Source organism: Symphodus melops (genome assembly GCF_947650265.1).
Source record: "Symphodus melops genome assembly, chromosome: 7".
NCBI lineage: Eukaryota > Metazoa > Chordata > Actinopteri > Labriformes > Labridae > Symphodus > Symphodus melops.
The window spans coordinates 724,460-741,588 of NC_136697.1; the positions used below are offsets into that span (position 1 = coordinate 724,460).

General features: G+C 41.2%; 1 protein-coding gene across 1 annotated transcript; it reads left to right on the forward strand.

The window, feature by feature from the left end:
• Positions 1 to 8,644: 8,644 nt before the first annotated feature.
• On the forward strand, positions 8,645 to 10,076 carry LOC306827061 (putative nuclease HARBI1). The gene is made up of 2 exons (XM_079348694.1): positions 8,645 to 9,505; positions 9,644 to 10,076. The coding sequence occupies exons 1-2, from the start codon at positions 8,966 to 8,968 to the stop codon at positions 9,845 to 9,847; spliced, it is 744 nt and encodes a 247-aa protein (XP_079204820.1). The 5' UTR covers positions 8,645 to 8,965; the 3' UTR covers positions 9,848 to 10,076.
• Positions 10,077 to 17,129: the final 7,053 nt, after the last annotated feature.

A 17,129-nucleotide genomic window follows, 5' to 3' on the forward strand; every position in this document is an offset into this window, starting at 1 on the left:
TGGCGCTGACCCGAAAAGGTGGAGCTAAACCCTGCAGTCCGTTGATTGGTTGAAAAAATCGTCACTTCCCGTGTTACGTCGGTAAACAAAACTCCGCCGTGTTTAAACCATTGACTGTAACACACAGCTGATTGTTTACGTGTGTATTTCTCCTCGCCGATCACAGCCTTCTCTGAAACAAAGCTTGATTGAGTTCTTGTAATAAAGAGTCACATGTCAGTGACAGAGAAGATGAACTGCTGGATGTCTTCCAGCGTTGGTTTTGTTTATGTTGCGTTTTTCTCCTTTGTTGAATTCATTAGTTAGCGGTTAGCTGCTATCATATGACGCTATTTACATAGCGGCTTTCGTCATCCGGCTGACACGGCGTCTACCAAATAGGGCACAGGTGGCTGTAGAAACGTAAACAGGATCAGGTTTAAGCTTTTCAGTACCGGTATTCGGCAAACATATTCTTTGCCAGAATGTAGCCTAATCAGATATTTAGCGCACCCGTGTAGTAAGCACGTGTATTAAATGTAGATATTTGCACGGCCTAGGTCAAGCCGTGCAATAATTTCAAGGCCGCGTTTTTTTTAAATAGGCCGTGCAAAAAGCGGTTTCGCGGTAGGCTACCTAAATCTATGTCAAGGACTAAAGTCTGTGTACATGTGGAGTTCAAACTAACCACTTGTCCACCAGCATCCGACTCTTTGACTCTTATTACAAACAAGTCTCCTCTCTCCTGCTGCAGCTTCAGCTGATTTATAAAGTCAGAGACTGAAGCTTTGTATTCAGATTTTAGATGATTTAATATAACTGGATAAAATGTTACTTTCATAGTCTGAACATGAAGCATATCTGCTCTATATGTCATGCTAATAACATCACACACACTCTCTAACTTTATATATTTTCTTTTTTCTTTCAGAGTGCATCTTAAAGGACAGAACAACGGAGGAACCAGGTGAGTCCTGATGATGTCACCCTCTGCCTGTCACGCGCTCAGGTTGACCCCACAGACCTGATACCACTCAGGAATATTTAAAGTATTTCTAATTCACTTCAGTGGACATTTTTCTTCAGTTTGTGACGTAAAGACTCACAACACGTCAGTTTAAAGGACTCAATCAAAGCTTTTTGTACGTTAATATAACAATGAGTCCTCCACACCTAGCAGCTCTGATGAAGGGGGTTCAGGTCAGGTGGTCTACAGGGTCCTTCAACATGTCAGCCTGCTGGGACAAATAATCTGATTTATCATTGAGACATGAATTTAGCTTCTCTATTCCTCCTTTTATAAACCTCTTTAATCAGATATGTGATGACCAGAGGATTCACATGATTACATTTCTGATGCTGTAAAGAACCTGAATAATTTCTTATTTATTCCCTGTTCACAGTTGCATGTCGAGAGCCGACTTTCAAAATTCTTGATCAAACAAGTGACCAGGCCGTGCTGCAGTGTGTCGTTAAAGGAGCTTCTCCCTTACCTAAAGTGGAGTGGAGGGACAGTTCTGGAAACATCCTTCATACTGAAGAACCACAAGTCACTAAAAATGAAGATGGCAGCTACGACATCATCCTCCAAACGACTGTGACCAAGACCGACACCTACAGCTGTGTGGTCACACAGGACGCCATCTGTCATCAGATCAACTCCAGCAACTATGTGTACATCCAAGGTGAGATTCTCCTTCATAATAATTAAATGTGTCTTTGTTTTAGCGTGCTCAGACTCAGGTCAGAGTGATTCAGCTCAAAGCAGTGTATACAGGGATTCAGTCCCATTGAGCCATCAGGTAAATGTGTCCACCTGAGAGCAACGTTCAAATCTAAACTGGGACTCTGTTTGATGAATCACCAGTGACAGGAGAGATAATGAACTGGGACCATTGAGAAATCACCAAAGTCCCAGTGAGCTGTAGTGAACATGTGTGTTTTCATCCTATCAGCTGACTGTGCAGAATAAACACACAAACCGTGACAGGATGAAATGAGGCTGAGATGAATGTCACCTTCAGTCTGAATCTCCAGACTGTCTGCACGCCACCTCTACAGATTGTCTGCACGCCACCTCTACAGACTGTCTGCATGCAACCTCTACCATCTCTAAAGACTGTCTACATGCAACCTCTACCGTCTCTACAGACTGTCTGCACGCCTTTGTATTGTAATCTTTGTATTCAGATTTTAGATGATTTAATATAACTGGATAAAATGTTACTTTCATAGTCTGAACATGACGCATATCTGCTCTATATGTCATGCTAATAACATCACACACACTCTCTAACTTTATATATTTTCTTTTTTCTTTCAGAGTGCATCTTAAAGGACAGAACAACGGAGGAACCAGGTGAGTCCTGATGATGTCCCCCTCTGCCTGTCACGCGCTCAGGTTGACCCCACAGACCTGATACCACGCCTCCATAAAGATCAGGAAAACGGTAAAGTATGACGTCATTGTTTAAAGTATTTGACCCTTTAACAGTCATTTTTAATTCCTCCGTAAAAACGAAAACCTGAGCTTTCAAACTATATATAATATGTTTGTAGTTATGTTTACAGTCATAAGAAAAAAACGTCTTTTTGTAGTTAATTAGTCTGAACGTTTGTATTTGGGGTCGCGCGCATCCTCCGCGTGTTAAAAGATTAAAGGACAGAAGAACGGAGGAACCAGGTGAGTCCTAATGATGTCACCCTCTGCCTGTCACGCGCTCAGGTTGACCCCACAGACCTGATACCACGCCTCCATAAAGATCAGGAAGACGAAGGTGGCCGACAGTGGAGTCTACACCTGTATTTTTCCTCATCTGATCTCATCTCATCCTCCTCAGCAGTTCACCATTGAGCTGGTTGTTGGTGAGTTTTTTTTTAAATTTATTTTTTAAATTATATTTAAAAACATTGTTAGTAAGATGACAGGTTTAAGAGTCACTGATGAACTTAAATAAGTCTCTAAATGGTGCATTCTGTTCAATAAGATGCATTGTTACACATTTTAGTTTTCCCAAGCTTGATAATGTTGATTTACTGTACAGCCCCTGCCCTGACACACCCCTTTGTCATTTGACTGCAACTCACTTGGTTCATTTTGTCTAACCCCTTTGTTGGCCCACTGCTTCTCTCTGCACTTTCTTTAAAAAAACAAACAAACACATAAATTCATAATATTACATGTGTCATCCAGTAATAATAGATCCCTAGACCTTGATAAGTCAATCATCTGTCAGCATTTTCGAATGTGGCGCTGACCCGAAAAGGTGGAGCTAAACCCTGCAGTCCGTTGATTGGTTGAAAAAATTGTCACTTCCCGTGTTACGTCGGTAAACAAAACTCCGCCGTGTTTAAACCATTGACTGTAACACACAGCTGATTGTTTACGTGTGTATTTCTCCTCGCCGATCACAGCCTTCTCTGAAACAAAGCTTGATTGAGTTCTTGTAATAAAGAGTCACATGTCAGTGACAGAGAAGATGAACTGCTGGATGTCTTCCAGCGTTGGTTTTGTTTATGTTGCGTTTTTCTCCTTTGTTGAATTCATTAGTTAGCGGTTAGCTGTTAGCGGTTAGCTGCTATCATATGACGCTATTTACATAGCGGCTATCGTCATCCGGCTGACACGGCGTCTACCAAATAGGGCACAGGTGGCTGTAGAAACGTAAACAGGATCAGGTTTAAGCTTTTCAGTACCGGTATTCGGCAAACATATTCTTTGCCAGAATGTAGCCTAATCAGATATTTAGCGCACCCGTGTAGTAAGCACGTGTATTAAATGTAGATATTTGCACGGCCTAGGTCAAGCCGTGCAATAATTTCAAGGCCGCGTTTTTTTTAAATAGGCCGTGCAAAAAGCGGTTTCGCGGTAGGCTACCTAAATCTATGTCAAGGACTAAAGTCTGTGTACATGTGGAGTTCAAACTAACCACTTGTCCACCAGCATCCGACTCTTTGACTCTTATTACAAACAAGTCTCCTCTCTCCTGCTGCAGCTTCAGCTGATTTATAAAGTCAGAGACTGAAGCTTTGTATTCAGATTTTAGATGATTTAATATAACTGGATAAAATGTTACTTTCATAGTCTGAACATGACGCATATCTGCTCTATATGTCATGCTAATAACATCACACACACTCTCTAGCTTTATATATTTTCTTTTTTCTTTCAGAGTGCATCTTAAAGGACAGAACAACGGAGGAACCAGGTGAGTCCTGATGATGTCACCCTCTGCCTGTCACGCGCTCAGGTTGACCCCACAGACCTGATACCACTCAGGAATATTTAAAGTATTTCTAATTCACTTCAGTGGACATTTTTCTTCAGTTTGTGACGTAAAGACTCACAACACGTCAGTTTAAAGGACTCAATCAAAGCTTTTTGTACGTTAATATAACAATGAGTCCTCCACACCTAGCAGCTCTGATGAAGGGGGTTCAGGTCAGGTGGTCTACAGGGTCCTTCAACATGTCAGCCTGCTGGGACAAATAATCTGATTTATCATTGAGACATGAATTTAGCTTCTCTATTCCTCCTTTTATAAACCTCTTTAATCAGATATGTGATGACCAGAGGATTCACATGATTACATTTCTGATGCTGTAAAGAACCTGAATAATTTCTTATTTATTCCCTGTTCACAGTTGCATGTCGAGAGCCGACTTTCAAAATTCTTGATCAAACAAGTGACCAGGCCGTGCTGCAGTGTGTCGTTAAAGGAGCTTCTCCCTTACCTAAAGTGGAGTGGAGGGACAGTTCTGGAAACATCCTTCATACTGAAGAACCACAAGTCACTAAAAATGAAGATGGCAGCTACGACATCATCCTCCAAACGACTGTGACCAAGACCGACACCTACAGCTGTGTGGTCACACAGGACGCCATCTGTCATCAGATCAACTCCAGCAACTATGTGTACATCCAAGGTGAGATTCTCCTTCATAATAATTAAATGTGTCTTTGTTTTAGCGTGCTCAGACTCAGGTCAGAGTGATTCAGCTCAAAGCAGTGTATACAGGGATTCAGTCCCATTGAGCCATCAGGTAAATGTGTCCACCTGAGAGCAACGTTCAAATCTAAACTGGGACTCTGTTTGATGAATCACCAGTGACAGGAGAGATAATGAACTGGGACCATTGAGAAATCACCAAAGTCCCAGTGAGCTGTAGTGAACATGTGTGTTTTCATCCTATCAGCTGACTGTGCAGAATAAACACACAAACCGTGACAGGATGAAATGAGGCTGAGATGAATGTCACCTTCAGTCTGAATCTCCAGACTGTCTGCACGCCACCTCTACAGATTGTCTGCACGCCACCTCTACAGACTGTCTGCATGCAACCTCTACCATCTCTACAGACTGTCTGCACGCCACCTGTACCATCTCTACAGACTGTCTACATGCAACCTCTACCATCTCTACAGACTGTCTGCACGCCTTTGTATTGTAATCTTTGTATTCAGATTTTAGATGATTTAATATAACTGGATAAAATGTTACTTTCATAGTCTGAACATGACGCATATCTGCTCTATATGTCATGCTAATAACATCACACACACTCTCTAGCTTTATATATTTTCTTTTTTCTTTCAGAGTGCATCTTAAAGGACAGAACAACGGAGGAACCAGGTGAGTCCTGATGATGTCCCCCTCTGCCTGTCACGCGCTCAGGTTGACCCCACAGACCTGATACCACGCCTCCATAAAGATCAGGAAAACGGTAAAGTATGACGTCATTGTTTAAAGTATTTGACCCTTTAACAGTCATTTTTAATTCCTCCGTAAAAACGAAAACCTGAGCTTTCAAACTATATATAATATGTTTGTAGTTATGTTTACAGTCATAAGAAAAAAACGTCTTTTTGTAGTTAATTAGTCTGAACGTTTGTATTTGGGGTCGCGCGCATCCTCCGCGTGTTAAAAGATTAAAGGACAGAAGAACGGAGGAACCAGGTGAGTCCTAATGATGTCACCCTCTGCCTGTCACGCGCTCAGGTTGACCCCACAGACCTGATACCACGCCTCCATAAAGATCAGGAAGACGAAGGTGGCCGACAGTGGAGTCTACACCTGTATTTTTCCTCATCTGATCTCATCTCATCCTCCTCAGCAGTTCACCATTGAGCTGGTTGTTGGTGAGTTTTTTTTTAAATTTATTTTTTTAATTATATTTAAAAACATTGTTAGTAAGATGACAGGTTTAAGAGTCACTGATGAACTTAAATAAGTCTCTAAATGGTGCATTCTGTTCAATAAGATGCATTGTTACACATTTTAGTTTTCCCAAGCTTGATAATGTTGATTTACTGTACAGCCCCTGCCCTGACACACCCCTTTGTCATTTGACTGCAACTCACTTGGTTCATTTTGTCTAACCCCTTTGTTGGCCCACTGCTTCTCTCTGCACTTTCTTTAAAAAACAAACAAACACATAAATTCATAATATTACATGTGTCATCCAGTAATAATAGATCCCTAGACCTTGATAAGTCAATCATCTGTCAGCATTTTCGAATGTGGCGCTGACCCGAAAAGGTGGAGCTAAACCCTGCAGTCCGTTGATTGGTTGAAAAAATCGTCACTTCCCGTGTTACGTCGGTAAACAAAACTCCGCCGTGTTTAAACCATTGACTGTAACACACAGCTGATTGTTTACGTGTGTATTTCTCCTCGCCGATCACAGCCTTCTCTGAAACAAAGCTTGATTGAGTTCTTGTAATAAAGAGTCACATGTCAGTGACAGAGAAGATGAACTGCTGGATGTCTTCCAGCGTTGGTTTTGTTTATGTTGCGTTTTTCTCCTTTGTTGAATTCATTAGTTAGCGGTTAGCTGTTAGCGGTTAGCTGCTATCATATGACGCTATTTACATAGCGGCTATCGTCATCCGGCTGACACGGCGTCTACCAAATAGGGCACAGGTGGCTGTAGAAACGTAAACAGGATCAGGTTTAAGCTTTTCAGTACCGGTATTCGGCAAACATATTCTTTGCCAGAATGTAGCCTAATCAGATATTTAGCGCACCCGTGTAGTAAGCACGTCTATTAAATGTAGATATTTGCACGGCCTAGGTCAAGCCGTGCCATAATTTCAAGGCCGCGTTTTTTTTAAATAGGCCGTGCAAAAAGCGGTTTCGCGGTAGGCTACCTAAATCTATGTCAAGGACTAAAGTCTGTGTACATGTGGAGTTCAAACTAACCACTTGTCCACCAGCATCCGACTCTTTGACTCTTATTACAAACAAGTCTCCTCTCTCCTGCTGCAGCTTCAGCTGATTTATAAAGTCAGAGACTGAAGCTTTGTATTCAGATTTTAGATGATTTAATATAACTGGATAAAATGTTACTTTCATAGTCTGAACATGAAGCATATCTGCTCTATATGTCATGCTAATAACATCACACACACTCTCTAACTTTATATATTTTCTTTTTTCTTTCAGAGACATTCTTTACATTACCATATATTTTTGCCTCTCGATGTAACAGTTTTAGTTTGTTTATGCTGATTGGATGTTACGAGGCAGACACATGTTCATATCATCAGGAGAAAGTAAAGACTCTGAGGGTTCATGTAGTGTGTTAGCCTTTCTTGAATCCTCGATTCAGGACGTGTGATAAATGATTTATCAGACAAAAAAAGTTTTCTTTTGCTTTTTTTTTCTTTATTTCCATTTTTAAAACACAATAAATGTACCATACAACGGGTCATTAGGTTGAAATGTTCAGGATATTTTACTCAACTTGTCTATAATATCTGTATGAAGTTTCATGTTGACAGACTGAACAGGCTCAGAGATATTTGACAAAGTGCAGTACAGAGCATGTCCAGCAGGTGTCCACAGAGCACTCTTAAACTTTTATAAAGTTACCAAAATAAGATAATTCACCACACTTTGAATCAACAAAAAGTGATTTAAAATGTGTGAAAGTCTTTGATTCTGCCTTTAACAATAAATGTTTGTAATTTAATTACATTTTATACAGTTTTTATAAATTACTTACACCTCTACAAATATTTAAATCAAGTTTTTGTGATTCGTTTATGTCCCACTGTTGCTCACATTACGTAACGGTTAACTTCTGTATATGCTCAGGCAGTCAAATTCGCTGTGTCCCATTCCAGAGGCTGCAGCCTTCGGAGGGTGTGGCCTTCGCGGTCCATGAAGGCCACACCCTCCGTGGACCGCGAAGGCTGATCCACGCGGTCTCCTAGCAACCCTGAGAGTGTCCGTTTTTTGATTGCACCGTTTTATCAACACAACTCAACCGCAAACACCTAATTTTTATATTTTTGTTTATTTGTTTTAGATTTACAATGGAGCCAGGAGATATAATTAATTTATTTATTTTGATAGTACAGTTTTTTATGATTCTGAAAAAGAGAGAGAGGGAGAATTATATGCGCCGACGTGTGCTTTATCTCCGGCTGAGTCAGCACCATGGACAGGTGAGTTTACCTTCAGATTGGTTAACATGTTTGTACTTTAGCTTTAATTTGATCATTAACTTTAAGCTTTGTTAGTTAACAACAACAACAACAAACGTAGTTTATATGGCTTATCAATCAATAAACCTTTAGTTGTATAGTGCCAATTCACAAGTGTTATCTCTAGCGCTATCTAAAGACAAAAAGCAGGTATCTCAGCTTTTCCACATTTAATCAAGTTATTGTTTATAATGAATTTCCTTCTCTGTGTTTTCCCAATAGGCTAATCCTCGTACATACTGCAGGATAAACCTGAGCATACCTGTGCTGGACAGGTTTTTCAACCAGCAGGAAGACACACGGCCTGATTTCCGGCTTAGCAGGGAGGCTCTGCAAGTGCTGCTGGGCCTTCTCTACCAGGATCGGAGACACGAATGGGGTGCTACAATTGAGACCCTGGTGTTCCTCTTCTGGCTGGCAAGTGGAACATCGCACAGGGTGGTCTCCAGAGCCTTTGGGATTCCTCGTTCCACTGTCCACCGCATCGTTCATAGGATGACTGAGGAGGTGGTGGCCATTCACCAGGTCATCCACTTCCCCACCACTCCTCAAGACCTGGAGGCAGTTTCCCGTGGGTTTGCAGGGCTGGCGAGACACAGGGCCTTCAGAGGAGCAGCTGGAGCGATAGACGGCTGCCATGTCCGCATCAAGCCACCGGGCGGCCCTGATGGTCAGTGCTATAGGAACAGAAAACTATTCCCTTCCATCATCCTGCAGGCTGTTTGTGACCATCAGGGCCGTTTCATGGACACCTATGTGGGCTGGCCTGGGTCTGTGCATGATGCACGAGTGCTCAGGCACAGCCCACTCTATAGGCGTGGACTCTACCCTCCTCCAGGGCAGTTCATCCTGGCAGACGGGGGGTACCCGTGCCTCCAACACCCACTTCCCCTCATCACTCCCTACAAACAGCCTGTACGAGGTGTGGGAGCCCAGCGCTTCAATGTCTGTCACTCCAGGGCACGCTCCATTATAGAGCATGCTTTTGGGATGATGAAGACGAGGTTCCGTGCCATCTTCCTGCAAGCGCTGGAGGTGCACCACACCTTTCTACCACATGTAAGTAATCATTTAATAGGACATTTTACAATTGTTAATAACAATAAATCAAACGGGAGGATTTATTTTTCAGGTGCTATAATCTTTTCCTTTTTTTATCATTTACTATTTCAGGTCATAACAGCATGTGCCATCCTCCACAACATCTGCCTCGGGGCAGGTGACATCGTGGCCCCAGAGGATGAGGCTGAGGAGGATGGGGCAGAGGATGAGGGGGAGGACGGTTTGGAGACAGTCAGTGGTGCTCCCTGGCGGGACCAGCTGTCTGCAGAGGTGTCTGCCCTGGAGGAGGTACCACCAGACCACCAATATTTGTGACATGGCAACCGTCAGTCGAGTCAGCCCTGCAAACCCGGTCATTAGACGATGCGGTGGACAGTGTAGAATCCCAAACACTCTGGAGACCACCACTTGCCAGCCAGAAGAGTGTCTCCATTTCCTGGTAGAAGGCCCAGCAGCATTAAAATCAGGACGTGTGTCCGGCTGTCCAGCACAGGCAGAGCCAGGTTTATCCTGTAGTATACCTTTTGTTTTTAATCAAAATAAATGTAAATAACAGATTCATGTACATAATATATTGATATTAAGATTTTAAATTACATTGATTTTACTTTTGTTTTTTTTATTTATTAATAAATCAAAGTTTAATTTATATTCTGCTGGTTGTTTTCATTATAGCTATACCAGTTCATGTTGATAATTGACACAATAGAGGTTATATTTTGGACAGTATAATACTGTGAAACATGGTTACAATAATACTCTTCATACGGATACAAGCATCATGGTTTTGATATTGTTTTCTTAATTCAATCAGAAAGTCCATTTCCCTGTAGTGCCAGACTAAGCGTGGTATTTTATACGGAAGCTCTGAGGATTGGATTAAGTGAAAGCGCAGAACTTTCATGATATGCTTACCTTGTTGTCCAGTGAGAAACTATGATCAGCGGCTCCTTGATACCTCACTGGACTTTCTGTAGATCTAGTCACATCCTTTTAGTCATTTATAATTAAAAATATTAAGACACGTCTGGTTATTTTCTGCTCTCCAATGTAGGAAGCTAGAGCATAAAAACAGCAATATAATAGAAACTGATCATATCTGAATTACATTTAAAGGATTTGAATTAAATAAAAAGTACATTAAACATAGCAAACTTAACTATGAAACAAAACAAACTGTTTTAAATCAAAAAAATTATTTTCATTATTTTTCAATTAATCGTTCTAGCAAGGAAAACATCTGCGCCATCTGATCCTTGGTCTCCTGCGCCCTCTTCTCTTCTGTCTCTCTTTGATACTTTATGTCCTCCTTAATCAACTCCATAAGCTCTTTGTGGTTGTCACTTTCTCGCTTCCTCTTTCCTCCTGTCTGGCTTCTCTCTCTCTCTGACCTCTCCTCCTCCTGGTCTCCCACTGCCGCGCTGGGCCCTGAAGTGTCCTCAGGGATGGAGGCGATTAGGACTGGGGGTGAGATTGAATGCCTCTGTCCCAACACCTCATCCATGAGGACAAACCAGTGGGTTTCCCACTCACGCCCTCGCCTGACCCTGGACACTTGCAATCCTAAGGTAGAGGAAATCAATCATGGCAGTTGACTACAACAACAATAACCGCAGTAAACACAAATGTTATCAATTTGTATGGATAGAACTAATATAAATTACATTTCAATGCATAGATTACATACTTTGTATTTCTTTTTCAGGTTGTCCCATTTCTTTTTTGCCTGCATAGGTGACACACTGCCATCCAGGCCCATTGTCTGTAAAATAGTTCTTATTACAGAGATAACAGAAAAGAGAAATCATGTTAGCACAGGGGTGAAAACTCACACACATCCCTCTGACATTATTTATTTTAGTCATCAGTTTTCATTATTTACTGGGTGTCTTATTATTGTGGCCTTTATGATGAGGACCAATTACAGCTTTAAGTACAAGATGGTCTAATGGTGATAATACTGCCCGTTGTTTTTCTTAATTACCTCCAAGCAAAGCTGGCTGTGTGTTTTGCTCCTGTGAAAAGGTGATCTGTTTCCCCCGCAGCTGTATAAACTGAGCAGTATGCTCCTTGCTCCCTGAAATCAAACGAAAAATGTTTAAGTAAAAATAACGTTAAATTATGCTTCACTCTAACAAACGTTTGAGCCAAACGTTTAAAAACCGTTTGGCTACTGGAGTTATATTCAACTGAAAACCAGAGTTCACAACCTGTCTAAATGTTTTTAACTTGTTAAAGTTAACTCTGTTAACTGAACTAAAAACAAAGCAAAGTAAGTTAAACTAATGTTAAGAGATGCAAAGTAAAATAAACTGTTATCTCAACAATCGTTAGGTCGAGTTGATAGTTTAACGTTATCTAACGTGTCCAACCTTACAGCATTAACGTTACAGCTCCCGCATCATCAGTGAGCATGAATCAACACATATCGGCTGTGTCCCATTCCAGGGGTTGCAGCCTTCGTGGGCTGCATTCTAAGACCGATTACGTCACACCGGCGCGACAAGTGCTGTCCCAATTCAGCGGCTCCTTCGAATGCAGCCGAGAAATGCAGCCTTCCTTTCCCCGATTTTGGAGGCTTCAACGGTTGGATCCTTTGCAGCCTTCCCTTCCCAAGATGCATTGCGCGCAAGGGACGTTCAACATTAATGTAAACAATGGCATCCTCAAGCCCGACCTGCGGAGCTGATCTGAATTTCACTATTAAATGCAAGTATTTGATTTTATTTCATTTAAATAGTTAAAGATATCCATGTTTAAAGAGGAAGGCGACTGTTTGTTGATTCCTGCTCACTGACGATGCGGGAGCTGTAAAGTTAATGCTGTAAAGTTAGCGATAAGTTAGGCTAAAGTTACAACTCGACCTGATGTTTGTTGAGTTAACGTTAGTTTTTTTCTTACTTTACTTTGTTTTTAGTGGAGTTAACAGACTTTGCTACGTACACAAATGATCAAGTTAAAAGCATTTCGACGGTTTGATATGACTCCAGCAGCCAAACAGAGTAAAGCATAATTTAACGTCACATTTCTTAAACATGTTTTGATTTTAGGGAGCAAACTGCTTAGATGGTCCAGCTGCAGGGGAAACATGATCATCTGTTCACAGGAGTGAAGAACACAGCCAGCTTAGCTTGGAGGTAACATTAAGGAAAACAACCATATTATCACCATTTAACCATCTTGTACTTAAGGCTATAATTAGTTCTCATCCCATGTAAAGCCCACAATAATATGGATAATATAATGGATGCAAACTAACTTTCTGTTTTTTAAATCCAAAATAGGGCATCCAAATAGATCATTTTTGAGGCCTGTGTGTTATTGTTCACCCTGGTGTAAACCTGCTTTCCCTTTTCTAGTGTTTTCTCTGTAACAGGAACTATTCTGGAGTCAACGGGCTGGAAGTGTGTCCAGTCAGTCTGTCTGTCTGTCCAGGGCCAAAAAAAAAGGGACAACCTTAAAAAGAAATACATGTCATCTGTGCATTCACTTGTGAATGTGTATAAGTTATATTCACACGAATGAATAAACTGACTTTTGCTAACATTTCTGTTGCTGTTGTTGTCAACTGTCATGATTAATTTCATCTGCAAGTGTCCAGGATCAGGAGAAGGTGCGAGTTTGGCCCTGGTTTGTCCTCATGGATGAGGTGTTGGAAAAGAGGCAGTCCACCTCAACCCCTGTCCTTATCGCCTCCATCCCTGAGGACAAACCAGGGCCCAGCGAGACGGGGGACCAGGAGGAGGAGAGGTCAGGGAGAGAAAGAGAGGAGAGCCAGGCAGGAGAAAAGAGAGGGACTTCGAAAGGCAGCTGATGGACCCAATCAAAGAGGACTTGAGGTTTCAGTAGGAGGCAGCAGAGCGAGGAGCTGATGGAGAAGAAGTTCTCCCTGCTGCAATGTTTAATAGAAAAACTATATAAATAAAAAATTCAAATAGAAATGATTTATTTTGTTACATATTTGTTATGTTTGCTATGTTTAATATTATTTTAATCTATGTTTTAATTTTATCTGGACTATGAATGCATGAAAGTGATTGAACAAGAAAAGAATTGAATTGATAACTTCATTGATTAACTCATTTGGAGAAATGCAGCATGATTCACTACAGGTGCAAAACTAAATCACAAGAAAATAATCTGAGCTTCCTCGCTGTCACACACTGCTTTAATCCTCCAAGAAAATATTTAGATTGCACACTATTTACTGTACTGCCAGCTACCTAACTTAGAGAGCAGACAATAAGCAGACTTGTTTCAATATTTAAAATGATCAATAAAAGGATGTGACATAAAGCTTCAGTTCCAGTGATGAATAAGTATCAAGGAGTCGCTGCTCGTACTTTGCCTCAGGAAAACAAGGTAAGAATATCAGAAATACAAGAGCAGGTTGGAAGCATCTGAGTTTTCTCTTCTTCCAGTCCTCATAGCTTCCATACTGTATACAGTTAGCCTGGCACTATAGGGAAATGGAATTACGAAAAATGATAACCTAATGGTAACAGTATGAAGAGAATTATTACAACCTTGCTTCACTACTGTGAAGCAAGGTTGTAATAATTCCTGTCTATTGTGGAGATTATCAACATGAACTAGTATAGCTATAATAAAAACAACCAGCAGAAATGAAGTTAAACTAAACTTTGATTTATTTAACACAAAAAGGTAAAGTCTATTTCTATTATTTAAAAATCTATCGCTAATATTCTATATTTATTATATTGGGGTATTTACATTAAATTTTATTCAAAGAAAAAAACAAACCCAGGCTGTCCCTGTGCTGGACCATAGCTGGACAGCCGGACTCTCAGCCTTATTCTCACGCTGCTGGGACTTCTCCACCATGAAACAAACCAACGTATTGATCTGTCAGAAACTGACGCTGTCAGGGTTGCTAGGAGACCGAACAGTTAGTGACGCAAGTAGGAAGACCAGACCGTCTCATTTCGGAGACTGCGTGGATCAGCCTTCGCGGTCCACGGAGGGCGTGCCTCCGAAGGCTGCAACCTCTGGAATGGGACACAGCCATCAGTTGAAATAAATTAGAAGAAATAAAACCCAATACTTGCATTTAAAAGTAAAATTCGTATCAGCTGCGGAGGTCTGGGTTGGGTTCACCGTGGATGCCATTGTTGATGTTTACCGTTGCGCGCAATGCATCTTGGGAAGGGAAGGCTGCAAAGAATCCAACCGTTGAAGCCTCCAAAATCGGGGAAAGGAAGGCTGCATTTCTCGGCTGCATTCGAAGGAGCCACTGAATTGGGACAGCACTTGTCGCGCAGTTGTGACGTAATCGGTCTTAAAATGCAGCCCACGAAGGCTGCAACCTCTGTAATGGGACACAGCCATTGATTGCTTACACATTTTGGGCTTTGTCATAGCGTTGACTTCTCATTGGCACAAGCTAGCTGTCAATCAAAGTTAAGGAGGCACGAGTACAGATGCAATGGTTTAATTGGCTGATTCAGATGACAGTCCGACAGGCTCGCGGCTCCTGTTCATAGAAAAACGCTGATTGGTCTGTTTGGTTGCTGGGCGTTTACTGATTGCAGAGATACCGAACATGATTGGTCCAAAGTTTGTTGTTAGCTGTTTCGGTAGATTGACAAGCTAGCGTGAAATTAACCGTAGGACACGGTGGACTATTCTTTTATGAATTTGTTATTCAACTTTAGCACAAAGCAGCTGTTTTTAATCAGCGGAATGTTTTTTTGGTGAAATGAGCCTGAGTTTGTTTAAAATGTCTGGTTTTCAGTCTATAAATACATTTGAACGGCGGTTCGTCGCGAGAGCTTCTGAGATGCTAAGGTTTAAAACGGTAAAGAGTTTATTTTTATAAACCTCTTTAATCAGATATGTGATGACCAGAGGATTCACATGATTACATTTCTGATGCTGTAAAGAACCTGAATAATTTCTTATTTATTCCCTGTTCACAGTTGCATGTCGAGAGCCGACTTTCAAAATTCTTGATCAAACAAGTGACCAGGCCGTGCTGGTCACAAACAAATGAGATGACAGGTTTAAGAGTCACTGATGAACTTAAATAAGTCTCTAAATGGTGCATTCTGTTCAATAAGATGCATTGTTACACATTTTAGTTTTCCCAAGCTTGATGGTAATCTTTGTATTCAGATTTTAGATGATTTAATATAACTGGATAAAGTGTTACTTTCATAGTCTGAACATGACGCATATCTGCTCTATATGTCATGCTAATAACATCACACACATTCTCTAGCTTTATATATTTTCTTTTTTCTTTCAGAGTGCATCTTAAAAGACAGAACAACGGAGGAACCAGGTGAGTCCTGATGATGTCCCCCTCTGCCTGTCACGCGCTCAGGTTGACCCCACAGACCTGATACCACGCCTCCATAAAGATCAGGAAAACGGTCAAGTATGACGTCATTGTTTAAAGTATTTGACCCTTTAACAGTCATTTTTAATTCCTCCGTAAAAACGAAAACCTGAGCTTTCAAACTATATATAATATGTTTGTAGTTATGTTTACAGTCATAAGAAAAAAACGTCTTTTTGTAGTTAATTAGTCTGAACGTTTGTATTTGGGGTCGCGCGCATCCTCCGCGTGTTAAAAGATTAAAGGACAGAAGAACGGAGGAACCAGGTGAGTCCTAATGATGTCACCCTCTGCCTGTCACGGGCTCAGGTTGACCCCACAGACCTGATACCACGCCTCCATAAAGATCAGGAAGACGAAGGTGGCCGACAGTGGAGTCTACACCTGTATTTTTCCTCATCTGATCTCATCTCATCCTCCTCAGCAGTTCACCATTGAGCTGGTTGTTGGTGAGTTTTTTTTTAAATTTATTTTTTTAATTATATTTAAAAACATTGTTAGTAAGATGACAGGTTTAAGAGTCACTGATGAACTTAAATAAGTCTCTAAATGGTGCATTCTGTTCAATAAGATGCATTGTTACACATTTTAGTTTTCCCAAGCTTGATAATGTTGATTTACTGTACAGCCCCTGCCCTGACACACCCCTTTGTCATTTGACTGCAACTCACTTGGTTCATTTTGTCTAACCCCTTTGTTGGCCCACTGCTTCTCTCTGCACTTTCTTTAAAAAACAAACAAACACATAAATTCATAATATTACATGTGTCATCCAGTAATAATAGATCCCTAGACCTTGATAAGTCAATCATCTGTCAGCATTTTCGAATGTGGCGCTGACCCGAAAAGGTGGAGCTAAACCCTGCAGTCCGTTGATTGGTTGAAAAAATCGTCACTTCCCGTGTTACGTCGGTAAACAAAACTCCGCCGTGTTTAAACCATTGACTGTAACACACAGCTGATTGTTTACGTGTGTATTTCTCCTCGCCGATCACAGCCTTCTCTGAAACAAAGCTTGATTGAGTTCTTGTAATAAAGAGTCACATGTCAGTGACAGAGAAGATGAACTGCTGGATGTCTTCCAGCGTTGGTTTTGTTTATGTTGCGTTTTTCTCCTTTGTTGAATTCATTAGTTAGCGGTTAGCTGTTAGCGGTTAGCTGCTATCATATGACGCTATTTACATAGCGGCTATCGTCATCCGGCTGACACGGCGTCTACCAAATAGGGCACAGGTG

Excerpts from the sequence above, each read along its gene's own strand:
- LOC306827061 (XM_079348694.1), top strand. The coding sequence starts at position 8,966 with ATGACTGAGGAGGTGGTGGCCATTCACCAGGTCATCCACTTCCCCACC. Across the intron at positions 9,506-9,643 it reads TCTTCCTGCAAGCGCTGGAG|GTCATAACAGCATGTGCCAT; the intron begins GTGCACCACACC and ends TTACTATTTCAG.